We start from the raw sequence: 26,149 nt of genomic DNA on the forward strand, positions 1-26,149 counted from the left end.
GGAGCGTGGATTCTAGGCGTGTGGGCTTCAGTAGTTGTGGCACGCAGGCTCAGTAGTTGTGGCTCATGGACTGTAGTGTGCAGGCTCCGTAGCTGTGGCGCACGGGCTTAGTTGCTCCGAGGCATGTGGGATTTTCCCAGACCAGGGCTCGAACCTGTATCGCCTGCATTGGCAGGCGGATTCTCAACCACTGCGCCACTGGGAAAGTCCCCTCATCTTCCTTTTCTTTTGGGGATATTACTTTTCATTCTCCTTTAATAGAACTTTAGTGAGGACTCAGCAGGGAGAGAATATAAGCACACATTTTCATTATATTTATTATACCAAAAAGTCCCATTTTCCCTGCTATAATTTTTAAATGAATGAAGATATTTAAGAAAAAAACAAAAGCAGAGCAGGGCCAGCATGGATCCAGGTTTCCCTGGGAGCCAGCTGTGCTTGCCGCCCTGCCTCCCCTGTACCTACAGCCCTTTCCACCCTGGTGGCTGCAGGACAGATGGGATTTTCTCCTCCCTCATCCGGGTGGGGGCCATCACCTCTGACACCAACAAGAAGTGGTACGTGTTCGATGGGCCGGTAGACGCCATCTGGATTGAGAACATGAACACGGTGCTGGACGACAACAAGAAGCTGTGCCTCAGCTCCGGGGAGATAATCAAGCTCACAGAGGTGTGTCCGCCTGTCTGCTCACTCTGCTCTCCTTCGCAGCCAGGTGGGCCCAGGGCACACCATGCTAGCCAAGCCTCATCCCCCTCCACCCTTCCCTCTTGGGGCCACAGCGCCATCCCCATCCCCAGGCTCCTGTACTGCAGGCACGTCCTACACAGCTGCTCAGTGCTGCCCTTTCGGCAGACCCACTTTCTGTGATGCTCCGAGCCTAGGGCCAGGACAACTACCCCAGCTCCTGGTTGATGCTGTGCCTCCCAGGCCTATTTGCAGTCATATCGGCCCATTCTGGGTTAGGCATACTGGCAATGTGCCTGGAGTCTGGAGAACATGGGAACAGCTGCCTGGTGGGAAGTGTGGGGCAGTTCTTAGAGAAGGAGGGGTATTGCCTGAGCCTAAGAGCAGCCAGTCTCTTGAGTTCTTCTGAGAACACCTGGATGTCAGTGTGACCCTGTGTCCATGTACACAGGTGTGGGGCTTTGGAGCAGAGCACACAGCTCCCATCGGATATCCCCAGGGCTCTAGGGACCCCAAAATGCCCTGACCCGAGGCTGGCCAGAGGGCTCCCAGGAATCTCCTTAGACTCCTTCTTGGCCTCTGGGGAGGGCTGTGTTATCAGCTGAGGGCCAAAAGGTTCCTGCATTGCCCCCACCCCAGCCCTGTTCCTGGCCCAGCGCCTGCCCCGTGGCCTGCCCAGAGTTGCAGGATGGGCAACACCTCCCCATGGCCCCGCAGCCCTTTCCCCTGCCGTGGAGGCTGGCGGCTGGCCCACTCACGCAGTTCATCTTGGCACCAGGCGATGACCATGATGTTTGAGGTGCAGGACCTGGCAGTGGCCTCCCCAGCCACAGTATCCCGCTGCGGTATGGTGTACCTGGAGCCCAGCATCCTGGGGCTCATGCCCTTTGTCGAGTGCTGGCTGAGGCATCTCCCTGCTTTACTCAAGCCCTTTGCGGAGCAGTTCAAGGCCCTCTTTGTCAGCTTCCTGGAGGTGAGTGAGACTACGGTGTGCCGGCCCAGGTGGGGCAGCCGGGTGCTATGGCCACCAGCCACAAGAGCTGGGTGTCCATCCCCTGTAGGGGTCCATCACTTTCGTCCGGTCCTCAGTGAAGGAGGTGATCACCTCAACCAACAGCAACCTGACCATGAGTCTCCTCAAGCTGCTGGACTGCTTCTTCAAGCCCTTCCTGCCTAAAGAGGTACGGCTCTGAGCAGTGGGCTGGGGGCCTTCTCTCCTCATCTGAGGGCCCTGAATCCCAAGTCCAGCTTTCTGGAAGAGAGAATCAGATTGGCTCACATGGGTCATGGGACACCCTGTCCAGTCTGCTGCAGACACAAAACTACGGCAGAGGCCAAGGGATGGCCCCCACCCCCTGGCTTCCTCAGGCCACTTAGTTCTGTCCCCGCCTCTGTCCCCAGGGCCTCAAGAAAATACCTCCCAAAAAGCTGAGTCGCATCCCAGAGCTGATCGAGCCCTGGTTCATCTTCTCCCTGATCTGGAGTGTGGGTGCCACAGGGGACAGCGCCAGTCGCATCAGCTTCAGCCACTGGCTCAGGATCAAGATGAAGACAGAAAACGTGAGAGGCGGCAGCTCCTGGGCTGGGGTCCAAGGTCTGGGATGCATACGCTGAATGCTGGGTGTTTTGGGGCCGTCCCCCAGGCCCCGGCCCCCAGAAACAAGTAGCCACACAAGCCACCGGGTCTCACCGCCTGGTTTTCTCCCTGGTCCTTCACAGCTGACCTTGCTCTTTCCGGAGGAGGGGCTGGTGTTTGATTACAGGCTAGAGGACGGCGGCATCAGCAGCACCACTGACGATGAGGACGATGATGAGGGCAAGCAGGTGACTGCAGACCTGCCCAGGGAGGGCCCCACTGGGTGGCGGCTGTCCTCCTCGATGAATAGTGACTGCAGAGAAGAGGCTGCATTGACGGTCACAGGTCTCAGACTGGGGTTATTTGCATCATCTCCTGAATCCTCACAGACCCACAGCGTGGTTATTATTGTGCCCATTTCCCAAACAAGGAAATTGAGGCTCAGAACTGTCGCGCCCAGCTAGTCGGTGGCAGAGCTGGACTTGAACCTGGGACTGGGAGATGTCAGAGTGCCTCCCTTCCCAACCATACACACTGCCTCCCCTGTGTTGATGCTGAGCCCAGGTATTAATCAACTCGGTTCTACTTAAAAGCCCCATTTGCCCAGGGGCTGGGCTCCTCAGGGGTGGGGGAGTAAGCCCCCATGGCCTGTCTTGATGTCCCCATTTCTCCTCTTAGCCAGCGAGGGTCCCATTAGCCTACCCTCACGGGATCAGGACTCCAGCCCAGAAGGAGGAGGGGCCAGAGAGGCATCTATAGAGATGGTTACTGCACAGGGTCCTGCTGGGGGTCTCACGGGGCATGTTTGAGTCTAACCATCAGTACCGTTCCCAATGGGACATGTGGGTTTGACCACAATGAACACCCCCATCAAGGGAGGTCTGCAAGTTGAGTCAGGGCTGTGGGTGAAGGGATGCATGCAGGTGGGGATGGTGGGGGAGAGCGGGCCAGGTGACCTCTCAGCGTCTAGGCGATGCCAGCCCCATGGTTCTGGCCCTCACATGCTTGGGTAGCCTAAACTAAACAGCAGAGACCTTTGCATTCTGGGTTGTCCAGTTCCCAGAGTACTTCCTTCATGCAGAGGCCCAGAGACTGGCCCCACTGAGGTAGCTGGATGCAGGGAAGCCTTCACTTGGGCAGCTGTGTGCAGAGAGCCCCCCATTCCTGGAGGTTTGTTCTGGGAGTCCCCCACCCTGTGTGGAGAGTGGGCACAGGGATTCCTGTTTCTGTCAGAAGCAGCCCTTCACCTGGACCCTCTTGCTGAGTCCCAGCAGTGCCGCTCCTTGCCCTCCTGGTGCACTTGGCCAAGGGTGAGACGGGGAGAAGGTTCCAGGCCCACCCTGTGCCACCTGTGGTTCCAGGTTGCCTGGGTGAAGTGGATGGACTCCTCAGCTTCGTTCACCATGATGCCAGATACCAACTACTGCAACATCATCGTGCCAACCATGGACACCATCCAGATGTCCTACCTGCTAGACATGCTACTCACCAACCACAAGCCCGTGAGTGCCCCTGCCATGCCCTGCTTCCAAGTGCCCCACACTTCCAAGGCCTAGGTCAGGAGTGGCTGGCTCCCACACTGACAGGGCAGCAGCTCGTGCTGCATGCTGGGCCCTGTGAGAGCGCTCTGACCCTATGTCCCCTGCTCTCCTAGGTGCTGTGCATCGGGCCGACGGGCACAGGGAAGACCCTCACCATCTCCAACAAGCTTCTCAAGAACCTGCCGCTGGAATACATCAGCCACTTCCTCACCTTCTCTGCCCGCACCTCAGCCAACCAAACCCAGGACCTCATCGACAGCAAGCTGGATAAGAGGCAGGCACCCTGGTTCCTTCCTGGGTCCGATGTCCCCCAGCCTGGCTTGGCCAGCTGCTGTCCCCCCTCCCCTCCCGGGTGGCCCTTGGGCTCCCTTGCAAACTGCTCTGGAGCCTTCTTCCATCAGGAATTCCCACCGAGCCCTTCTGTGGGTGCTCTCCCTGGGCTGAGCACTCGGGAGGGGCTTGTTATCTATCTGCCTAGAGGCAAGGCTCAGAGCAGCCAGGTGTGATGTCCCAGGACACTCAGAATGAGACAAGGAGTTGCTCAAGAGGCTCAGCAATTCGGGGGAGCCTGAAGTTAGTGAGGGCTTCCCAGAGGTGAAGCTGCCATCCTGCCACCCTGGATTCCCTGAGGACCTGGTACCCGTGGGTGCTGGGCTTACACAGCCCCATCCCACAGGCGGAAGGGCGTGTTCGGGCCGCCCCTGGGGCGCAACTTCATCTTCTTCATCGATGACTTGAACATGCCGGCCTTGGAGACATATGGCGCCCAGCCGCCCATCGAGCTTTTGCGCCAGTGGATGGACCACGGCGGCTGGTATGACCGCAAGATCATCGGTGCGTGCTGGCCGCCTGGGGCAGCGGGGCAGGGCTGGGTGTGCTGGGCAGGGCCAGGGCCTCACCCGTTAGGCACAGTAGGCACAGGGCCTGGGCCCACAGGACTCACAGAGAGTCCATGGAAGTGTTTTAATGTCTTTTAAAATCAAGGGGAAAATGAACTTCTAGGTCAAAGAACATTTAAAATGCATAATATTAATATATTTGTCTATGTACCAATACTGTGGTAAATTATAATTTTTAATATATATATTTTTTAATGGAGGAGGAGGCCCAAGAAGGCAAAAGTGCCCAGGGCCTACAGAAGTCTTAATGTAGCCCTGGGCAGGGCCTTCTGACTTCCTGCCCTGACTCCAGGAGCCTTCAAGAGCCTGGTGGACATCAACTTTGTCTGTGCCATGGGCCCCCCCGGTGGAGGCAGGAATGCTATCACTCCACGGCTGACCCGCCACTTCAACTACCTGTCCTTTGCTGAGATGGATGAGGTCAGCAAGAAGCGCATCTTCTCCACCATCCTGGGCAGTTGGATGGGTGAGTATCGGGCAGGAGTGGGGTAGGAGGCCACGGGCTAGGGCAGAAGCCCCGGCCAGGTAAGCCACACCAAGGACAGCTGGGCAGCACTGGGAAGGGCCGAGTGGCTGAACCACTGACATCAGCCCTGGCTTCACCCCTTACTCAGCTATGTTACCTTTGGCCAATTCATGAACCTCTCTGAGCCTCAGTTTCTTCATCTGAAATGGGTGATAATATCAGTGCCCAACACCCCGAGTTGTGAAGGTTAAATAAGACACTGCATGTAGAGCATCTAGCAAGAAGCCCGGCATGTGGTAACTGTGGAATATATGATTTATACATATGTATACATGTATTTTCATCCGTATAAGTACACGCATATATGGTAGAAAGGCTAGTGAAAGGATGTTACTTTTGTAAATCAGGAAGTGCCACCAAGATAGAATGGACAAAATGGCCCTGATCTTCCATGGAGCTTGAAGAAAAGTCTGTTCCAGGATGCAGTTTTCCCCAACCAGTCCACTTCTTACATAACACACACTCTGACCTTTAAACTCCACTTGGCACTGTGCCAGGTGGTGGGTGATGGGAGTCAGGCCTTCCTTCCTCTGGCCTGGCCTGCCCTGCCCCCAGGGGCTATAGACCAGAACTTGCCCCCATGCCCAGCTTGGAGGTGGGGGCCATGTGGCTCTGAGGAGGGGGGTGATGGTCAGTGGCTGCTCTGGGGCTGCCCAGCTGAGCACAGCCGGTCAAGGTGGGCAGCAAGGGACCCACCTAACTCTGAGCCCCGTGTCTCTCCCTCAACCTTCTAGATGGACTCCTTGGAGAAAAGAGTTACCGGGAGCCCGTGCGTAAGTGCAGGCCTGGGCAGGGCCTGGGAAGGCCTGGATGGGGCAGGGGCACTGGTTCCAGGGGGAGCCCTGGACTCCAGTTGGATGTCGTTGAGGCCGGGTCCCAGGGGCCACAGTGAACCATCCTCAGACTCCTGAGGGGACCTCGGGCCACTGCTAGAGCAAAGGTTGCCCAGCACCGACGGTCTGCATGGCTCACTCACCGTTACATGGCCAGTCTTTCAGTGCCCGGGTGAGTGTCCGACCCATAGTAGAAGCAAGGTGAATGCACGTTGAATGAATGAATAAGGAATCCAACAAAGTCCCACCCTGTGTGAAGAAGCAGAGGCTCTGAGGAGAGGGCATGAGCCTGGAGCCAGGAGCAACCTGAGTTCGTGTCGGGCGTCCCCCGTGTGGCAGCGGATCTGCTGCTCATTGCAGCAGGGTGACTGGCCGCTCCAGACCTCCTCAGGCCTCCGTGTCCACTGCTGACCTGCACCCAGGCCTCCCTGGGCCCTGTCTTCTCTCCTGTTCCTGGGAACAGATTTCCCTGCTCCCGTATGAGGCCAAGCCCTCCTCTTAGGCCTGAGTCCCATCCCCTATTGTCTGCTTGACAGCCACCGACATCAGTGTTCTCTTCTCCACTGGGCCATTCCATCAGCGAAGACACGCCCCGATTTCTCCCATCTTAAGAACAAAACACAAAACAAGCCCCTCTTTTCTCCCCTCCCTACCACCGCCCCCCAGCCTTGGCGCCATTTCTCTGTCACCTTGAGACCAAAACGCTCCAAGAGCGTTTTCTCCTCCTGCGGGCACCAGCCCTCCCTCCCACTTTCTCTTGAGCCCCACCAGTCCCCGGAGAGGGCTCTTGTCACCAGCAGCCTCGCAGCGTCCAGACCAAAGGTCAGCTGGGTCTTCACCTTTCCCGGGCTGTCAGCTGTCTGTGGGGGTCACCCCTCCTCCTCCCAGTCGCCTTCCTAGGTGGACGGGGGGCTTACTCTCAGCCTCTACTCCCTCTAAACACACTCTTCTGGGACATCATCATCCTGCCCTGGCGATAAACCCCTTAGTGCGGATGCTGCTGAGTCTGTGTGTTCAGTCCAGACCTCTTGCCTGAACCTCGGACCGATGTCTCCTCTTGAATGTCCACTGGGCGTCTCAGGCTGAACATGTCCAAACCCGAGCCCCTGACCCACCAGCACCTGGCCCTCCATTCTTCTCAGCTGATGGCCACTGTGTCCTTCCACTCGCTCAGGACAAGGGCCTTGGCACCATCCGTACTTGCTCGCTCTCTTTGTCTCTCTCTCAGGAGGTCCTGCTGCCTCTCCCTCCAGAACCCCCCCTGAATTGCGCTGCTTAGCACCCCAGCCCTCACTCATAGGCCACTGCAGCAGCCCCCCCCACGCCGGTCTCCCTGATTCTGTCTTCACCCCCTGCATCTGTCTGTCTGTCTGGAGGTCTATCCATCCTTCACTTGCAGCCAGAGGGACCCATTCAAACGCTGAATCAGATCACATTCCTCCTCTGCTCAACCATCTCATGCAGACTAGAGCCCAGGTCCTGGCAGTGGTGGGCACCCCTCATCACTGTCTGCTCTCACCACCCCCTTGCTAAGTCCTTAACCCCCCCAGACATGCCTGCCTCAGGGCCTTCGCCCTGGCCACGCCCTCTCTGGAACACCTTCTCCAGTTCTGAACCTGCTTGGCACCTCAAGGCTTCGGGTCTCTGCTCAAGTGCCCTCCTCCGCAAGGCCTCCCCAGCATTTATGTCAAATCCCCCAACGCTGGCTCTCCCCAAACCTCTCTCCACACATTTTCCATCCCCAGTTTACTGTCAGTCCCCCAAAGAAAGTCAACTTGTTGGGGGTGAGGAGCGTGTCTGCTGGGGCTACCCTCTGTGCCCAGCACCTAGAACAGTCCTTGTGTTAATGGATGAGCCCGCTTTGGGGCTAGTGAGTTGTCCTGCCCCTTCTTTGCTTTTTTCCCTCTTCTGGGGGCTCCCTCTGCCCCAAATTCCCACTGACAGAATTTTGGTTCCCAGCAAAGAATTGCATTGTTTTCAAAGCACAAGCAAATAGGTTATGTTAATGGTGAAAATGCAAGGGGGTGATAAGCCCCCAAGGTCATGGCTGAGTCCCAGGCCTCCACGTCCACTGTGGTGCACTCCTGAACCCCGTGTGGGCCATGCAACCCTCCCCATGCACAGCTCAGAGTGGCACGTTTCAGGTCTGGCCCCATTAGTGTTCTCAATTCCATGAATGTGTCCCAGTGCCCCAATATATGGACAGGCTATATCAGTGATAAGGATGTAAAAGGGGGGAGCTCCGGGTGAGAGATTCCTCACCCCATGGTGGGGGATACCAGGAAAACCTTGCTGGGGAAGTAGCATCCGAGAGGGCTGCAGAGTGGGCAGAATCCAAGCATGCAGGCTGGGGAAAGGTATGTGCAGAGAACACAGCACCGGATCTGCAAGGGCTGTGACTCAGGGCTACTCTCCTGTTCCCACAGCCGGTGCCCCCAACATTTCCCACTTCACGGATCCCCTCGTGGAAGCCACCATCATGGTGTACTCCACCATCACCTCCCAGCTGCTGCCCACCCCAGCCAAATCCCACTACACTTTCAACCTGAGGGATCTCTCCAAGGTCTTCCAGGGCATGCTCATGGCCGACCCGGCCAAGGTTGAGGTGAGGACCGGTGGGCCCCCTCCCCAGTGTCCAGCAGTGGAGTGCCCACACTGCCCTCACAGTCCTCCCTGGTTTTAGGCCTTCCTACCCAAACACTCCTCAGCCTTCATCTGGCCAGGCCCTCGGGCAGGGGGTGGAGCTGGGGACACGGCAACAGGTACCAAGCCCCCAGGAGCCCTGCCTTCATGCAGCTGAGTCCTATCTTGCAGGTGAAATCCACACCTAGAATGCTGGCTGTGATGGGATCACACAAAAGCAGGAGCCGGGGCATGGCAAGGGAGGGAGGGTTCCTGGTGGAAGCCCTGTGTGTGAGAAGATTGAGGGGAAGAGTGAATGGTACCAGGTGGAAGGAGCATGAGTGCAGCACGGAGCAGTGTCAGCTGTGCTGGGCAGGCTCTGGGGGCTGCAGGGGCAGAGAGTCCTGAAGGTGATGGGAGCTGGGGGGTGGGTAGGGGGCACATTTGCACTTTGGGATGGGGAACGGATGGGTCAGTGTGTGGGCCCAGCGTCAAGGGCATAGTGTGAATAGGACAGATGCCAGCCCTGGCCCTGCCTAGGGCCCTGCCAAAGGAGTCGAGAGAAGAGCTTTGGGGCTTCCTGAGGGTGGTCCTGTCACCCAGGGAGAGGCAGGGAGGTCAGCATGGAGGTGGCAGCAGGATGGGGGTAGAGTCAGAGGGAGCTTTGGGGTCAAGTGAGTGGTTAGATGTGAGGTGTCAGGAAGGTATAAGGAGAATCGGGCATTCCTCTCGGGCTTGGGGTTTGGGGAGCTGTGGGGACCCTAAGAGGGGAGAAGCTAATTGAGCTGGGAGCCCTGCAGGCACAGCTGCGCCTGGAGCTGGGGGTGGAGAGGCCCAGGCGTCAGCGTGTGGACTCCACGCTCTGTGGAGACAGCAGACACCCAGGGCCCTGGCAGGGTCTTGGTAGGAGAGCCAGGCCCAGGTGCTTTGAGAGGTGGCTGAGGGTGCGGGGCTGAGACCGGGCCCTGACGCTGGGGCGGCCGCAGGACAAGGTGCAACTGCTGCGCCTGTGGTACCACGAGAGCTGCCGTGTGTTCCGCGACCGCCTGGTGAACGAGGAGGACTGCAGTTGGTTTGACAAGCTCCTGGAGAGCTGCATGGAGCAGTGGGAGGTGGCCTTCGAAGAGGTCTGCCCCTTCCAGCCCATCCTGTACGGGGACTTCATGTCGCCAGGCTCCGACGTCAAGTCCTATGAGCTCATCACCAGCAAGAAGAAGGTGAAGGGGCCTGCTGGGGCCCTACCCCTGACCCACAACCCCTGACCCCCGAGACCCCAGCCCTCTGCAGCCACTGCTAAGAGACCACCATGCTCTGACCAGAGGGTCGGACACTGGTCTGGAAGGCCAGCTCAGGGACTTCAGGCCAGAAGTTGCCTCTCTGAGTCCCATCTCCTCGCCTGTCAAATGGGCGCAGTAGGCCCCCCTTGGCCCTTTCCTGAGGACAAGCCTAACGTTCAACTGAGACAGGCTCTGTAAGCAGGAACAGGCTATGCCCATTTGAGGGACTAGTATCCCACCCACAGAGCCACGGCAGGGCCCTGGGCACCGCGAGTCTTGAGTCAAGACCCCAGGGTGGCAGGATGAAGCTGGAGTGCGGGGGGCCTCCTGTTGGTTTCTTCGCACAGACCCTCTCCTAGCTCCCAGGAGCTCCCACGGGGCCCCAGGTCGGTACATCCTGTTGAGCCCGCAAGGCAGCAGGCAGGTCTCTGACCCGACCCTCAGGCCTTGGCGTGTCCAGCGGGTCAGGCCTCATCCAGGCAGACCTGGCATCTTAAGGCCAACATCCCTCTGTGCACAGAGGAGCAGGGCTGGCTGGGGGGATGGGGTGTTGTGCTCCCTTGTGGGGGGGCACAGTGCACGGGGACAGAGGGAGGACCCAGCTCTCCCCGTGCCCCCCCCACCCCCCGCTGCCAGATGATGCAGGTGATTGAGGAGTACATGGAGGACTACAACCAGATCAGCACAGCCAAGCTGAGGCTGGTCCTCTTCATGGACGCCGTGAGCCACGTCTGCCGCATCAGCCGCACCCTGCGCCAGGCGCTGGGCAACGCGCTCCTGCTGGGTGTGGGCGGCAGTGGCCGCAGGTCCCTCACGAGACTGGCCTCGCACATGTGAGGGTCCCCAGGCGTGGTGGGCAGTGGGAGGCCGGTGGCAGACTCAGTTCCATTCGTGTTCTTCCACATGTTCTATGCTGAGGCAGACGCACCTGGCCCATGGGCTTCTAAACCTGGGAGGGTAACATGGGGTCCAAGGAGAGACAGCAGCAGTGCCCTGTGATGCTGCAGGGATGGGGGAGGGGTAGCTGCAGGCATCCAGGAGAGATTCCTAGAGGAGGTGGCCATGGACCTTCTCTTCTAATCAAGGCTGGGAGGATGGAAGGGAAGGGCATTCCAGGCCGAGGGAGCAGCCTCAGCAAATGTCTGGAGGCAAGAGAGCAGGTTCAGGGTTGGGGGAGTCAGCAGGTCTGCCCAGGATGGGAGCAGATGGCTGGGGTGGGGCGCTTGGCCTCAAGCTCTGGCATGCCTCCACCCAACCACCTGTCTCCAGGGCCGAGTATGAGTGCTTCCAGATTGAGCTGTCCAAGAACTATGGCATGACCGAGTGGCGTGATGATGTCAAGAAGGTCTTGCTCAAGGCTGGCCTGCACAGCCTGCCCATCACCTTCCTGTTCTCAGATACCCAGGTGCCACCACACGGGCAGTGAGGGGGATCTAGGGTGGGTTGGGTACAACCCACCCCAGTGTGGCATCCTGGAAGGTGGTCAGTCCTTCATTCCCACGTCACTGTCAGTTGGGGTGGATCTTGGGAGGAATGGCTGGGACCAGCGGGAGGGGGCCAAACCTAGCCTGTCAGGGCTGGTGGGGGGCATAGATCATTACTATGCCCCGAGGGTAAAGAAGGCCCCTGGCACCATGGCTGACCACAAGCAGCACCACACTCACTGGCCAACGGCTTCCTACCTCAAGGACCACAGGACTTGTGCCTGAGGTGCTGTGACTATGGCCCCCTTCTTGGGGCTGCTCCGTCTGGAGCTCCCTAGATGAGGCCTCGCCCCAGGTCTGAGAGAAGGAGAGGTCGTGGGTCCAGGGTCTCAAGACAAACAGGGCAGTGCTTAAACCTGACTGGTGGTCAGGACTGGGCTGAAGCTGAAGCCCTGGAAGGCTTCCAGCCCTACTCCTATCCCCCAGGCTCCCCTTACATAGTCAGGCAAGTGAGGGTGCCCTCTGGCACTGACTAGGCCCTGGCCATATGAGATGGGCAAGGACCCGTTTCTGCCTGTGGCCTGGTTTTCTCCTGTGAGTAAACTGAGACGTAGAGAGGCCTGGCAAGAGAGGAGGAAGACACCACATCTCCCACCCAGGACCCAGGGCCCTTCCACAGCCCAGCAGTGATGTTCAGAGTCTCTGCTGTAGGGCAGGCCTGGGTGTGAGTCCTGGACCACAACTTGTGAGGTCACTTGTGTGACCCTGGGCTTCTCTGAGCCTTAGTGGCATGGTCTGTGGAATGGGGCTCCTGTGAAGGTCCAGTGAGACCATGGTCATGGAGCCCAACACCCAGGGGCCATCATCAAGACTCAGTTCCTCCATCCCCATCTTCCCCCCAGATCAAGAACGAGTCCTTCCTAGAGGACATTAACAATGTCCTGAACTCAGGCGACGTTCCCAACCTCTACAACACGGATGAGCAGGACCAGATTGTCAACACCATGCGGCCCTACGTCCAGGAGCAGGGCCTGCAGCCCACCAAGACCAACCTCATGGCTGCCTACACCGGGCGTGTGCGCAGCAGCATCCACCTGGTGCTGTGCATGAGGTACAGGTGGCCACTGCAACCTCGCAGGGACAGGGGTTTTAGGTGGGGGAGCACCTGGGCCTGCCACAAGGGGAAGTGGCCTGGGCCTGGCCACTGTGCCATTGGGTCCAGGCTGCCATGCCACAGGGCTGTGAAATGACCCTGGGTCCTGGGTTCCTGGGGGGTGTAAGTCAGTGTCTCAGGGCCTCATTTGGACCCCCACCTCCCCAGCCCCATTGGAGAGGTCTTCCGAGCTCACCTAAGGCAGTTCCCCTCCCTGGTCAACTGCTGTACCATCGACTGGTTTAATGAGTGGCCGGCAGAAGCCCTGGAGTCTGTGGCCACCATGTTCCTGAACGAGATCCCAGAGCTGGACGCCACTCCCAAAGTAATTGAAGGACTGGTAGGTATCTTGGTGAGGAGCAAGACCTTGAGGGGGACTGTGTAGGTTTGGGCTTGGGGTCACCAAGGCCTGGGTAAGATTCCCAGGCCCACCACTGATGGGAAGCCTTTGGGCAGACAGCTTTATCTGTCTAAGCCTCAGTTTCCTCACCTGTGTAATGGGAATGCCACAAGGTTGTCACGGTGACGCAGGAGGCTGGGCACACAGTTACACAGTCACTGTTTATCTTATTCTCTGAGGGCTCCATGGAAACTTTCTTTAAAGAGTCGCCTGATATAGGGACTTCCCTGGCAGTCCAGGGAAGATTTCACCTTCCACTGCAGGGGGTGAGGGTTCAATCCCTGGTCGGGGAGCTAAGATCCCACATGCCTTGGCGACAAAAAACCAAAACGTAAAACAGAAGCAATATTGTAACAAATTCAGTAAAGAGTTTTTTTTAAAACATGGTCTACATTAACAAACAAAGAGCCCCCTGATACAACCCAGAGACTACAGATGGGGTGGGGGGTAGATTTGTCTGGTCCAGCCTGAGACAGTGATGGTCACCTGGGGGCCAAGAGCTAGGGTGAGCCCATTTCTGCCCAGCTGTGCTGAGGCTTTGGGCCCTCCCTCCCCACATCTACAGCCTCCGAGAGGGGCCCCACCTTAGGGCTTTCTGAGAGAGGCAGGTCATAGGGGCTGTGATAAGAGCACTGGGCCAAGAGCTGGGACACACCTGGGTCCAAGTTCAAAGTGAACTCTGCCCTTGACAACTGTGTGAACTTGAAAAAGCCCCTTGATTTCTCTGGGTCGTGGGATTTTTCATCTGCAGAATAGGTGACCTTTACCTGGAGGTCGTGAGGATCATAGGAGAGAGTGAGTGTGAGGGCCGTTGAGGTTCCTGCACGTGGCTCCCTCCGCAGAACCAGGCTTCAGTGGCTTCAAGGGCACCCTGGTGCCCCATCTTTGCTGGGGGCTCTACAAGACTGGCATCAGTGGTCTGCTCCCTCACAGATTCAGGTTTGTGTGTATATCCACCAGTCGGTGGCCAAGAAGTGTGTCGAGTATCTGGCCGAGCTGGCCCGCCACAACTATGTGACCCCCAAGAGCTACCTGGAGCTGCTCAATATTTTCTCCATCCTCATCGGGCAGAAGAAACAGGAGCTGAAAACTGCTAGGAACCGCATGAAGAGTGGCCTTGACAAGGTGGGCTGGAGTGGGGCCTTGTGGGCAACGTATAGCTGCCCGTGGTTCTGCCCATGCAGTTTCAGTCCTGACCCCAGAGGCCCAGCCTGGCCTTTCAGTTGGCAGCCCACAGTGTTTAAATGGGTGGCTTCCTCCCTCACCAAAAGAGCTGCTGGCCAAGGGCAAGGCCAAAGCAGGTCACCCCAAATGTTTTTAGGGGACTGCTCCCTTCCTCTGGGGTCCACTGGGCAACCTGGGGGCCACTGAAGCTGCTGGCCACAGCCTCTCGTGAATGAGGGCGGCCCTGCAGGGACCTCTCCCCTGCCCCCTCCAGGCCTAACTCACTCTCTGGTCCCCATCACACTGTCACACCGGATTTCCTCTCTGTGCCCCACACCTCCCACCCCGCAGCTGCTGCGCACTTCGGAGGACGTGGCCAAGATGCAGGAAGAGCTGGAGATTATGCGCCCCTTGCTGGAGGAGGCTGCCAAGGAGACCACGCTCACCATGGAGCAGATCAAGGTTGGGAGTGCTCCTGGCCCCCTCCCTGACGGCTGACCGTGTCTGAGGATGCTCGGCACCCCCATGCAGCCACAAGATCCCTAGCTGCCCGGCCTCACAGGTTGCTTAGCCTCTTGGTGCCCAGTTCCCTCGTTCAGTCATGTGTTCATTCAACAAATGCTTGCTCAGAACCTATTCTATGCCAAGTGCTGCACTGGGCAGAGGATATGGTGATGAGCAAGACAGACAAATCCAAACCCAATAATCACAACACGGACTGAGCAGCAGGGCAGCCACAGGTAGCGGTGCAGAGTCTGCCTGAGTCTCCCTCTAAGATCCTCTGAGTCTACAAGAGGGCCCACATTTGAGGGCCGGTCGTCACAGCAGCCTCCGCAGGTTTGCATATTCACGATGGCAGCTTTCTGGCAGAAGGAATCATGTCCTGCTCTACAAAGGCAGTGGTATTGAAAATTTTTCCAGCAGATGGAAAGAAAGTGACTTGTGGGAGGAGAGTGCCTTTCTCTGTTCTGCATGGAAGTGCCCTGTGGGTTTAGGGGGTCCTGCCCATGGGGTAGTTATGCTCAAGCATGTAAAAGCCCTGAGCCCCATGCCAGGCCCATGATGAGCACTCAGGATTGGAAGGAGTTCCTAGCACTCCCAGGTCTCCGTGGGCTGTCACAGCCGAGATGGTCCTTAGAGAATGGGGCATCCCAACCCTCATTTCCTTCCACCTGGGGAGACTGAGACACAGAGAGGAGAAAGGGGAGGAGGGCACACCTGTCCCTGACACGGGCCATCCCTGGGCCCTCCCTACTTCTGGTCCCTAGGTGGACACAACCATTGCTGAGGAGTCCCGGAATTCAGTGCAAGCAGAGGAGATCAAGGCCAATGAGAAGGCCAGGAAGGCACAAGGTATTGCTGACGATGCCCAGAAGGATCTGGATGAGGCTCTGCCCACCCTGGATGCAGCCCTGGCCAGTTTGCGCAACCTCAACAAGAATGATGTGACCGAGGTGGGTGGCTAGGCACCTCCCAGGCTTTTCTTGACATCCCTCCCTGGAGCCCTCTTGGGTCCTGGCCCCTAGGCCCTCCCTCTGCACATCCCTTGAGGGTCATATGTCAAGAGATGAGGGCAGAACTAGGGCTTGAATCCAGCTGCCTGCCCTTACCTCCTTGTATCAGCCCCCAGGGCCCGGGCAGGTGCATGAGGAGGGCTTTGGGCCTTGAGAAATGAGCGTACAGGACCTCGTGGCCAGGCCTGGGTATATGGGGGAGCAGTAGTTGCCATAGGCTAAGGCAGACCTTGGGGGATCCCCGGGTGTGCCCTTGGTCTGTAGTGGTAGGGACTTGGCTGGTGGGGCCCACCCTGTCTGGTGGCTGTCCCTGCCTGGAGGTACCGTACCACTCGTTGATGGACCTCCCCCTTCCCCACTCTTGGCCTGGCCCACAGGTGCGTGCCATGCAGCGGCCACCCCCAGGCGTGAAGCTGGTCATAGAAGCTGTGTGCATCATGAAGGGCATCAAGCCCAAGAAGGTCCCTGGAGAGAAGCCTGGCTCCAAGGTGGATGACTACTGGGAGCCAGGCAAGGGGCTGCTGCAAGACCCCGGCCGCTTCCTGGAGAGCCTCCTCAAGTTTGACAAGGTGAGCGTGCCAGGCACCCAGCCAGCTGGGAGTGAGTGAGGGCAGGACCCAGCTGGGCAGAGAAGTGAGGAGAGGAACCGGCCCCCTCCCCGCCACCAGCGCTGGGGCCTCCATCCTATCTCACTCTGCCTGCAACACACACAGCCCTGTGGCCACAGAGCTGATGGGACCAGATCCTGGCACAGAGGAGCTCTCCAGCTGGTGGGGGAAACAGACGGACCGACCAACAGATGGGTGTTGAGGAAATCAGGACCTGGGAAGGCTCCTATGCCCATAGGACATCACCCACAGTCACTCCAAGGCTCCGCAGCCTGGAGATTCTCTCCTGCTCTTTTTTTCCTGAAACCCCCATGGCGCTGGCCAAGACCTTCCCTGGCTGCTCAATCATCGCCTCTCCCTCAGCCTTAACACCTGAGGTTTAGTGCCTGTCTGTCTCTGGATTTCTCTGCCTTCCTGTCTATCTGGGGTTCTCAGTATCCATGGGCATGCTCTCTCATGGGGCTGCTTAGGGTTAGGTCAGCCTGGAGCCTGCAGCCCTCTTGGAGGGCCCCTTTCCAGCCCAGAAATTAGTCCCACGCGGGCCGCTCCCCCCCTCCCCCACCATGTGTCAGTGTTGGAGCCCTGGGCACGTCCCAGACTGCACTGGGAGGGCAGAGGCAATGGCCCATCTCAGTGACAGCTGGACTCTTATGGGCTTCCCCATCCCTCTAACTGAGCCCAAATCAGGAGGCTCACGGCCAGCACTCAGGTTCCCCTGGTCCCAAGCTCTGACCTCTGGGAGCTCATGAACAGTACAGATTCCTGGGCTCATCCTGAATTACAGAGCTGGATTCTCCCAGGGTAGGACAAGTGCTCCAAGAGTATGGTGAGCTCTTGGGGTAGGGATTATTACATTTGAACATGAGCCGGGTTGGGCATCAGAACCACTCACTCGTCTCCACATCAGCCAAGAAGGAGCCCTTGTCTCTAAATGGGTTTTAAATGGGGCCTGCATATTATCAGGTCTTCATTTTTTAAATTTTTAATATTTATTTATTTATTTAGGCTGCGCCGGGTCTTAGTTGCGGCACGCGGGACCTTCGTTGCGGCATGCGGGATCTTTTTAGTTGTGGCGTGTGGACTTCTTAGTTGCGGCATGCATGCGGGATCTGATTCCCTGACCAGGGATTAAACCCGGGCCCCCTGCATTGGGAGCGCGGAGTCTTACCCTCTGGACCACCAGGGAAGTCCCTGTATTATCAGATCTTGAGGTTGTGTCATTTCTTGAGAAAGAAAAATCTCTGATCATGTTATTTGAAATCTTAGAATACAGAAGATCCTCTTCTGGCCAGCTTTTGTGGGTTGTGTCTATTCCCTAGGGAGGACACCTGTACTGAGGCCTACACGGGGCATAGCGGCAGGAGCAGGATGCCCCTCAGCCCTGCAGAGCCTTCTCTGTCCTCCCTGGGAAGCAGCCCCCTGAGCCCATGGTTCCCATCCCCAGGACAACATTGGGGAGGCGGTGATCAAAGCCATCCAGCCATACATCGACAATGAAGAGTTCCAGCCGGCCGCCATCGCCAAGGTGTCCAAGGCCTGCACCTCCATCTGCCAGTGGGTGCGCGCCATGCACAAGTACCACTTCGTGGCCAAGGCCGTGGAGCCCAAGCGGGTGAGGGCTGGGTAGACCTAGGGGGCAGGGGAGAGGGCGTGGGCTCCTCTGGGCACCAGGAAAGCTGGTCCTGCGCCCTCTGCCCGCAGCAAGCCCTGCGGGAGGCCCAGGACGACCTGGAGGTGACACAGAGGATCCTGGAGGAGGCAAAGCAGCGCCTGCACAAGGTGGAGGATGGCATTGCCACGATGCAGGCCAAGTACCGAGACTGCATTGCCAAGAAGGAGGAACTGGAGCTGAAGTGTGAGCAGTGCGAGCAGCGGCTGGGCCGCGCCGACAAGGTGTGAGGGCCTGTGGTGTGGCCTGCCCCCGACAGGCTGGAAGGGCCCGGGTGGTAGGGGGGGTCCCAGGGTGGCTGTCCACACCCCCCACACCGGCCACCTCGGGGACTGCGCCAGGCAGGGTCACCCAGGCCCCCGGCCCAGCCTCCCAGAACCCACCCATGGGCTGTCCTTGCAGCTCATCAACGGGCTGTCGGACGAGAGGGTGCGCTGGCAGGATACGGTGGAGAGCCTAGAACACACGCTCGACAACATCTTCGGGGACGTGCTGGTGGCTGCAGGCTTTGTGGCCTATCTGGGCCCCTTCACGGTAAGGAACCCCCGGCCCCGCCTTGAGGCCTCACCTCCATGAGGGGTGGCCTGAGGGGCGGCTCTTCTCTCACTCATTCAACAAGCACTTCTCAGGCGCCCCGTCTGAGCCAGGTGCTGTTCCAGGCACTGGGGATATGGCAGCTCACAAAACAGCCAGAAAACCTGCTCCGGTGGGGCTGGCCTTCTAGAGGGAAGTGTGAGTTCACACTGCCGTGCTTGCTGTGTGCCTCTCATTCAATCCTCACAGCTGCCCTGATGGGTGGGCATTGTTGTTCTTATGCTGGTTCCACAGATAAGGGGCTGAGGATTGTGGAGGCCAAGGATGTTCCCCAAAGTGGGGCTAGAGCTCAGGCCTCTGTCTCCATGTCTGAGCTCTGACCTCTGCACAACTGCTGAGCGTTGGGGTGCAGGGGGAAGTGGGAGGGCATCGTGGCTGTCTCAGTGGGGTGGCCCTGAGCCTGGCATCTCCCCAGGGCCAGTACCGCACGGTGCTCTACGACAGCTGGGTCAAGCAGCTCACGACTCACCATGTCCCACACACCTCCGAGCCCACGCTAATCGGGACTCTGGGGAACCCCGTGAAGATCCGCTCGTGGCAGGTGCCCACCCTGGGGGGCTGGAGCAACTGGGCTGGGCCTGCAGTGTGGTCGGGCTGGGCCAGGAGCCTCCTGCCTCCCTCCCACCCTCTTTCCTGGGTCTGCTTAGAGATGCGTCTCCTGACCCCGCCCGGGGCCAGTCAGAGGCTGGTGGGTAGGAGAGGAGAAAGCCGAGCGAGTGGTACAGATGCTGGCTTACTGTGGGCAGAGAGGTCAAGGGGTGCTTATGAGAGTGGGGGTGGGGTGGGAGAGCAGTGTCCAGAGTGAGGGTTACGAGGTCGTGTCTGAGCTAGACCCTGGAGGACAGGTAGAGTTGGCGCAAGGAGAGAACCAAGAGGCTCAGGCAGAGGCTAAGCGTGAACACAGTCCGGGAGGGCTGATGGGCTTTACTGGCTCCGTGAAGATGGTCTGACTGAGCAAGGACTCAACAGGCATGAGGAATGACTGGCCCAGCGAAGGAGGGTGTCGGGAGCCAGCCAATAGGAGGGAGACCAGTCCTGGGGGCTGAGACCTCAGGACTGCCCTTCACCCTCAAGAGGGTGCAGTAAGGAGAAGGGAAACACAGCCAAAGCACAAGGTTGGGAGTGGCTGATGTCCCAGCTGAGCCTGCTGTGTGAGACCCCCGACCCAGCCCGGTCCCCCACAGGTTGCTGGCCTCCCCAACGACACACTGTCAGTGGAGAATGGGGTCATCAACCAGTTCTCCCAGCGCTGGACCCACTTCATTGACCCTCAGAGCCAGGCTAACAAATGGATCAAGAACATGGTGAGCCTACCCACCGGGTGCCACCACCCCACCCAGCGGGGCTTAGCAGGTGCAGGGGGAGTAGCTGAGCCTCAGGCTGGTTCTCAGCTCCCGCGGCCCCCACCCGCCCCCTGTGCCCACAGGAGAAGGACAGCGGGCTGGACGTGTTCAAGCTGAGCGACCGCGACTTCCTGCGCAGCATGGAGAATGCCATCCGCTTTGGCAAGCCCTGCCTTCTAGAGAACGTGGGCGAGGAGCTGGATCCCGCCCTGGAGCCCGTGCTGCTCAAGCAGGTGGGCCTGCAGCAGTGGGGGTGGGGGCGGCCCCCTTCCCCTGCCTCACTGGTGAAGCCCAAGCCACAGCGCTTGCCCATCCCACCTGCCACAGACATACAAGCAGCAGGGGAACAAGGTGCTGAAGCTGGGAGACACGGTGATCCCCTACCACGAGGACTTCAGGATGTACATCACCACCAAGCTGCCCAACCCACACTACACGCCCGAGATCTCCACCAAGCTCACCCTCATCAACTTCACCCTGTCTCCCAGGTAAGCCCTTGGTCCCTGGGACCCCCAGCATCAGCTCTGCCTCAGCCTGCCTGGCTGCCTCCTCCCACCCCCAGGCAGAGACTCAGTGGGTTTCCCCCTGAGGCCCCGCCAGCTTCCTCCCAGGCACTCTGCATTTCAGGTCTTTCTAGCCCCTCCACGAACTCCCTTTACTTGCCACTGTTTCCACCTGAGAAACCCCACCCTCAGATCATCCTGATCCCTGGTCAGGAACCCCTCCCCCAGCCTGCCTGGCCAGCACTAGCCCCACCTCATCCGGATACCCTTTCCCCACAGCCCTTGCTGAGCCCTTGTGTACTCACCCCTAGAGCTGTCCTGGAGCCCTGTGGGGGGCATACTCTGGCTCCCTGCACCCAAGCCATTTCCTGCCCTTGCTGCCCTAAGCCCAGGCACTATAGCTTTTGCTGACCACCCACAGAGAGTGCTAAGGCCTCCATGCCAGTGGCCACTATGAACCTCTCCACAGACAAGGGGGTGAAAACATCCTTAAGTCCTGTCCCTCCCCATCACCCCCAGCCCCCTCCTGCTGAGAGGGAGTTTTTCAGACCCCAGCAACTCACATGTTCAACTGCCTGGCCCCTGCTGGGATTCCAAGCTGCCACCTGAGGTCTCGCTGAGAACTGGTCACTTTGAAGCCAGGCTCTGCCTTAGCCCTGCAGCCTGAGACAGAGGCCAGGCCTCCCAGGCTGACACCAACAGGGATGCTAGGCTCTTTGGAGCCCCAGGAGCACAGGTACATAGGTCAGCAGGCTCAAGGCTGGCCCTCCAGGGCCCACCAGGTGTCACAGACATAATGTCCCCTACCCCTGGCAGTGGCCTAGAGGACCAGCTGCTGGGCCAGGTAGTGGCTGAGGAGCGGCCTGACCTTGAGGAAGCCAAGAACCAGCTGATTGTCAATAATGCCAAGATGCGCCAGGAGCTGAAGGACATTGAAGACCAGATCCTGTACCGGCTCAGCTCCTCTGAGGGCAACCCTGTGGATGACGTGGAGCTCATCAAGGTGCTGGAGGCTTCCAAGTTGAAGGCTGCTGAGATCCAGGTCAGCAACTGCCGGCCCACCCCTGCCTGCCTCTCCCCACCTGCCCCAGGCCTGCCCCCTATTGCCACCCACCTCTGCCTGGTGCCCTTTGACAACCTACCTGGGCCTGACCAGCACCCCCTGTACTGCACCCCCAGGCCAAGGTCAGGATTGCAGAGCAGACAGAGAAGGACATTGACCTCACGCGCATGGAGTACATTCCCGTGGCCGTCCGCACCCAGATCCTCTTCTTCTGCATGTCTGACTTGGCCAACGTGGACCCCATGTACCAGTACTCCCTCGAGTGGTTTCTCAACATCTTCCTCTCAGGCATCGCCAACTCAGAGAGGGCAGGTAGCCCTGGCACAGATGCACATGTTGACATAAACACCAGGCTCTACCCTGGCACAGGTGTGACACACCTGGATGCATTTCCACAGCGGGCACACACACGTAGACTCACACCCATGTCCACTCATACACATCCTCGTCAGGCTTACACTACGTAAGAACACACGCCCCTCCTACCCTCCTCGGAGCAAATGCCCCAAGCGGGTGCCCAGACTGCCCCTTTGGCTACTGGGGAGATGGGCTGGGCTGGGCCCCAGGGGTCTTGCTTCCCACCCTTCTCCCTGCACTGCCATCACCCCTCTGCCCTGCAGACAACCTAAAGAAGCGCATCGCCAACATCAACCGCTACCTGACCTACAACCTCTACAGCAATGTCTGCCGCAGCCTCTTCGAGAAGCACAAGCTGATGTTCGCCTTCCTATTGTGTGCCCGCATCATGATGAACCAGGGCAAGATTGACCAGGTGCGTGATGGAGGGGCGGCCAGGTCCTTTCTTGAAAACAGCCAGGAGGCTCTGGGTTAACTATGGCCCAGCAGCTCCTGTGCACATGTCTTCTCAGAGCCTTGAGAGTGCTGGTGAGCACAGACAGTCCTGAGCCTCCCGGCTCATGGTCTCATGAGCCCCAGGTATTTCCTGGTGCGTTGGAAAGCACTGAAAGTCACAGCCACCACTGCTTGAGCCTTCACTGTGTGCCGGGTGCTGGGATCACAGCTACCCTCTGACCTACCCCCACAAAACCCCTGGGAAGCAGAGTTCTGATTCTTCCTACTTTCCAAGTGAGGAAACAGAGGCTCAGAGGTCAAATCCTTTGCCTAAGGTCACACAGCCAGGGAAAGGGAAAGAGGTGACACTAACCCAGACCTGTGCAACTGCCACCCCTAAGGGGAACTCCATTTCTCTGGCTGAGGATGGTAGGGGAGGCACCGCTAGGTGGGGCGCTGGAGACAGGCCTCAGGGCCTGGGCACTAGCCTCCCCTGTCCCTTGCCAGAGCGAGTGGCGCTACCTCCTGTCCGGGGGCTCTGTCCCTGTCATGAGTGAGAACCCTGCCCCGGACTGGCTGTCAGACCGGGCCTGGCGAGACATCCTGGCACTCTCCAACCTGCCGGCCTTCTCCTCCTTCGCCCTTGACTTCACGAAGCATCTGTCGGAATTCCAGGCCATCTTTGATAGCCCTGAGCCCCACCGGTGAGCTGGGACCCGGGGCACAGCAGGGTGGGCACATCCAGGGGCTGAGACCCAGGAACAGGCTTGCCCTGGAGCCTTCTCTGAGGGGCCACACAGGGTTGCCCTGCAGCTGTGACTACATCTCTTCCATGCCCCCGGCCATGTACCCCTGGACACCCCATTCTCCCCTGCTGTCCAGCAAGCAGAGACCCTGTGGCCAGTGCCCTCCCACAGGTTGGCTCTCAGGGGGACGTGGGCACTGTTGCAGGGAGCCCTTGCCTGGCATCTGGGACCAGTACCTGGACCAGTTCCAGAAGCTGCTGGTCCTCCGCTGCCTACGTGGGGACAAGGTTACCAATGCCATGCAGGACTTCGTGGCCACCAACCTGGAGCCACGCTTCATTGAGCCCCAGGCAAGTGCTGTCAGCCAGCACCTGGGCTAATCCCCACCCTGGGTCCCAGGATCCTAGCTGTACCTGGACAGACCACTTTGCAGCCTTGGTCAGGCCAGGACCCCTAACCACCCCAAAAAGCTCTGAGAGGTTCCAGGTCCCACCAGGAAGCCCCTCTGGGACTACTCTGGGGGCCCCAGGACCCCCCTACCTTGCCCTGGTCGCCTGCCCCTGAGGAGAAGCTCTAGGTGGCCCCAGCATCTCTCCCTGCCCTGCAGACAGCCAATCTGTCATTGGTGTTCAAAGACTCCAGCTCCACCACGCCCCTCATCTTTGTGCTATCGCCTGGCACTGACCCGGCTGCCGACCTCTACAAGTTTGCCGAAGAAATGAAGTTCTCCAAGAAGCTCTCTGCCATCTCCTTGGGCCAGGGCCAGGTAAGGGCGAGGGGGTGGGGGAGAAGGGAGCTGGTGGGCTGGGCCAGCTGGTTCCCCACCACTCAGCACTCCTGTCCCCACAGGGCCCTCGGGCGGAAGCCATGATGCGCAGCTCCATAGAGAGGGGCAAGTGGGTCTTCTTTCAGAACTGCCACCTGGCACCGAGCTGGATGCCAGTCCTGGAGCGCCTCATTGAGCACATCAATCCCGACAAGGTACACCAAGGGAATACAGTACATCCATCCAGGACTGATAAGGCTAAATGAGATCGTCCCACAGAGCACTCAGCCCAGCCACCAGCACACAGTGGGCGCTCAGGAAGTGACATATGTAACACGTATCAACTAGATTAATCTTCCCAGTGGCCCCCTCAAGTAACTGCTACCAGTGACTCGCCCAAGGCCACCCAGCACAGACGGGTGACCCTGGAACTTGCCGAAGCCCATGTTCTTTACCAGTGGTCCCTGCAGCCTGGTCTGGCCCAGCCCAACCCAGGGGTGGAGTCAGGCTGAGGGTGGCTCAAGGTCCTTGGGTAGGAAGGAGCCTGGTGTTGGGGCAGCCACCAGGTACGGGTCTCAATGCTCACGTGGAGCGTGGCCACCAGGTGCACCGGGACTTCCGCCTGTGGCTCACCAGCCTGCCCAGCAACAAGTTCCCAGTGTCCATCCTACAGAATGGCTCCAAGGTGACCATTGAGCCGCCACGCGGGGTCAAGGCCAACCTGCTCAAGTCTTACAGCAGCCTCAGCGATGACTTCCTCAACTCCTGTCACAAGGTGAGACACACTTGGCACATGCACCCCCAACCTGCCCCATCTCCATCACCACCCTTCACACCCCTCCGCCCCGCCCTCACCTCTGGCAGGTGATGGAGTTCAAGTCCTTGCTGCTGTCTCTGTGTTTGTTCCATGGGAATGCCCTGGAGCGTCGTAAGTTTGGGCCCCTGGGCTTCAACATACCCTACGAGTTCACGGACGGGGACCTACGCATCTGCATCAGCCAGCTCAAGATGTTCCTGGACGAGTATGACCACATCCCCTACAAGGTGGGCTGGGGATGGGCTGAGGGCGGGGAGCTGGTCGCCTGTGGGGGCCTGACCTACCCACCCCGTAGGTCCTCAAGTACACGGCAGGGGAGATCAACTACGGGGGCCGCGTCACTGACGACTGGGACCGCCGCTGCATCATGAACATCCTGGAGGACTTCTACAGCCCCGCCGTGCTCTTCCCCGAGCACAGCTACAGTGCCTCGGGCGTCTACCACCAGATCCAACCCACCTACGACCTCAACGTGAGCACACACCGGGGCTATGCTTTAGGCAGCCTGCCAGGCTGGGGTCCTGGGGTGCCGTGAACACCTGGGTGCTGGAAGACTTGGCCCCAACCGGCCAGTAGTTCCTTTTCATTGATTGATCCATCCCACAAAGATAGCCCTGGAGCTCAGGTTCTGTGGGCAGAGGCCAACTCCCGCCTCTCAGCCCCTGCCCGAGAGGACTTTGTGAGGCTGGGAGGGGCCGGGCGGCTCCTCTGAGGCTGCCAGGTGAGGCGGTGAGGTGGGAAGCAGCCCAGACCACAGTCAGAGAGGGCTCCCTGAGGAAATGATGCTTCAGCTAAGATGTGTGAGGAGCAGGCAGGTGCTGGGTGGAGCACCCCAGAGTGTGGGTCAACAGTGTAAAGGGCCTGTGGCAGGAGGGGCTGTGACAGGTTTGAGCAGCTGAATGAAGAAGCAGGGAGCTAGGCAGCAGGGAGAAGTGGGCTAGGAGGGAGCAGAGGCCATGGAGTCCTGAGGGTAAGAGGGACATGCGTAAAGCTTGCGACCAGGGGTGACGAGTAGTGGATGTGCTCTGTTGGAGGGCTGTCCCGCAGGCTGGAGGTAGAGCAGGGCAGGGGCTTCAGTCGCAGCGCTCCTACCCTCCAGGGCTACCTCTCCTACATCAAGAGCCTTCCACTCAACGACATGCCTGAGATCTTTGGCCTGCATGACAATGCCAATATCACCTGTGCCCAGAATGAGACCTACACCCTGCTTGGCACCATTGTCCAGCTGCAACCCAAATCATCCTCTGCAGGCGGCCAGCACCGGGAGGAGGTTAGTGGCAGCAGGGGAAAGGGCCCAGTGGTTGAGCAGGACCAGTCTCCTATCCACCATCATGCCTGTTCCCCTGTGGGAAGGAACTCTGTGCATATAGAATTCTTTGCGCCCACAGATAGTGGAGGATGTGGCCCAGAACATTCTGCTCAAGGTGCCTGAGCCCATCAGCTTGCAGCGGGTGATGACCAAGTACCCTGTGCTGTATGAGGAGTCAATGAACACGGTGCTAGTACAGGAGGTCACTCGGTAATCCCCTGCCACCCCCAGCCCTGAGTCAGCAGGCCACTGGGCTGTAGAGTAATGACAGTAAAAGCTACACCAAGTGCTATGAACCCATTCTCTAACTCAGCCATATTTTTATT

The 26,149-nt window shown here is 58.9% G+C and overlaps 1 protein-coding gene across 1 annotated transcript in view; it reads left to right on the forward strand.

The window, feature by feature from the left end:
- Positions 1–26,149, forward strand: part of DNAH1 (dynein axonemal heavy chain 1) — a 74,233-nt gene that overhangs the window by 45,119 nt on the left and 2,965 nt on the right. The window contains exons 36-74 of the mRNA XM_067755772.1: positions 492–669; positions 1,463–1,657; positions 1,746–1,865; positions 2,086–2,244; positions 2,404–2,508; positions 3,622–3,762; positions 3,915–4,075; positions 4,478–4,635; positions 4,993–5,166; positions 5,961–5,999; positions 8,486–8,664; positions 9,668–9,898; positions 10,595–10,791; positions 11,228–11,363; positions 12,285–12,493; positions 12,704–12,875; positions 13,869–14,060; positions 14,451–14,561; positions 15,368–15,553; positions 15,991–16,182; positions 17,666–17,833; positions 17,923–18,114; positions 18,293–18,424; positions 18,900–19,025; positions 19,669–19,788; positions 19,911–20,060; positions 20,155–20,315; positions 21,147–21,372; positions 21,510–21,705; positions 22,014–22,165; positions 22,693–22,889; positions 23,137–23,281; positions 23,539–23,697; positions 23,781–23,912; positions 24,302–24,472; positions 24,562–24,741; positions 24,810–24,986; positions 25,614–25,784; positions 25,903–26,033. Of these exons, the coding sequence (XP_067611873.1) occupies positions 492–669; positions 1,463–1,657; positions 1,746–1,865; positions 2,086–2,244; positions 2,404–2,508; positions 3,622–3,762; positions 3,915–4,075; positions 4,478–4,635; positions 4,993–5,166; positions 5,961–5,999; positions 8,486–8,664; positions 9,668–9,898; positions 10,595–10,791; positions 11,228–11,363; positions 12,285–12,493; positions 12,704–12,875; positions 13,869–14,060; positions 14,451–14,561; positions 15,368–15,553; positions 15,991–16,182; positions 17,666–17,833; positions 17,923–18,114; positions 18,293–18,424; positions 18,900–19,025; positions 19,669–19,788; positions 19,911–20,060; positions 20,155–20,315; positions 21,147–21,372; positions 21,510–21,705; positions 22,014–22,165; positions 22,693–22,889; positions 23,137–23,281; positions 23,539–23,697; positions 23,781–23,912; positions 24,302–24,472; positions 24,562–24,741; positions 24,810–24,986; positions 25,614–25,784; positions 25,903–26,033 (6,321 nt within the window). The remainder of the gene's footprint in view (positions 1–491; positions 670–1,462; positions 1,658–1,745; positions 1,866–2,085; positions 2,245–2,403; positions 2,509–3,621; positions 3,763–3,914; positions 4,076–4,477; positions 4,636–4,992; positions 5,167–5,960; positions 6,000–8,485; positions 8,665–9,667; positions 9,899–10,594; positions 10,792–11,227; positions 11,364–12,284; positions 12,494–12,703; positions 12,876–13,868; positions 14,061–14,450; positions 14,562–15,367; positions 15,554–15,990; positions 16,183–17,665; positions 17,834–17,922; positions 18,115–18,292; positions 18,425–18,899; positions 19,026–19,668; positions 19,789–19,910; positions 20,061–20,154; positions 20,316–21,146; positions 21,373–21,509; positions 21,706–22,013; positions 22,166–22,692; positions 22,890–23,136; positions 23,282–23,538; positions 23,698–23,780; positions 23,913–24,301; positions 24,473–24,561; positions 24,742–24,809; positions 24,987–25,613; positions 25,785–25,902; positions 26,034–26,149) is intronic.

The sequence above is a fragment of the Pseudorca crassidens genome, chromosome 10 (assembly GCF_039906515.1).
Source record: "Pseudorca crassidens isolate mPseCra1 chromosome 10, mPseCra1.hap1, whole genome shotgun sequence".
Taxonomy (NCBI): Eukaryota; Metazoa; Chordata; class Mammalia; order Artiodactyla; family Delphinidae; genus Pseudorca; species Pseudorca crassidens.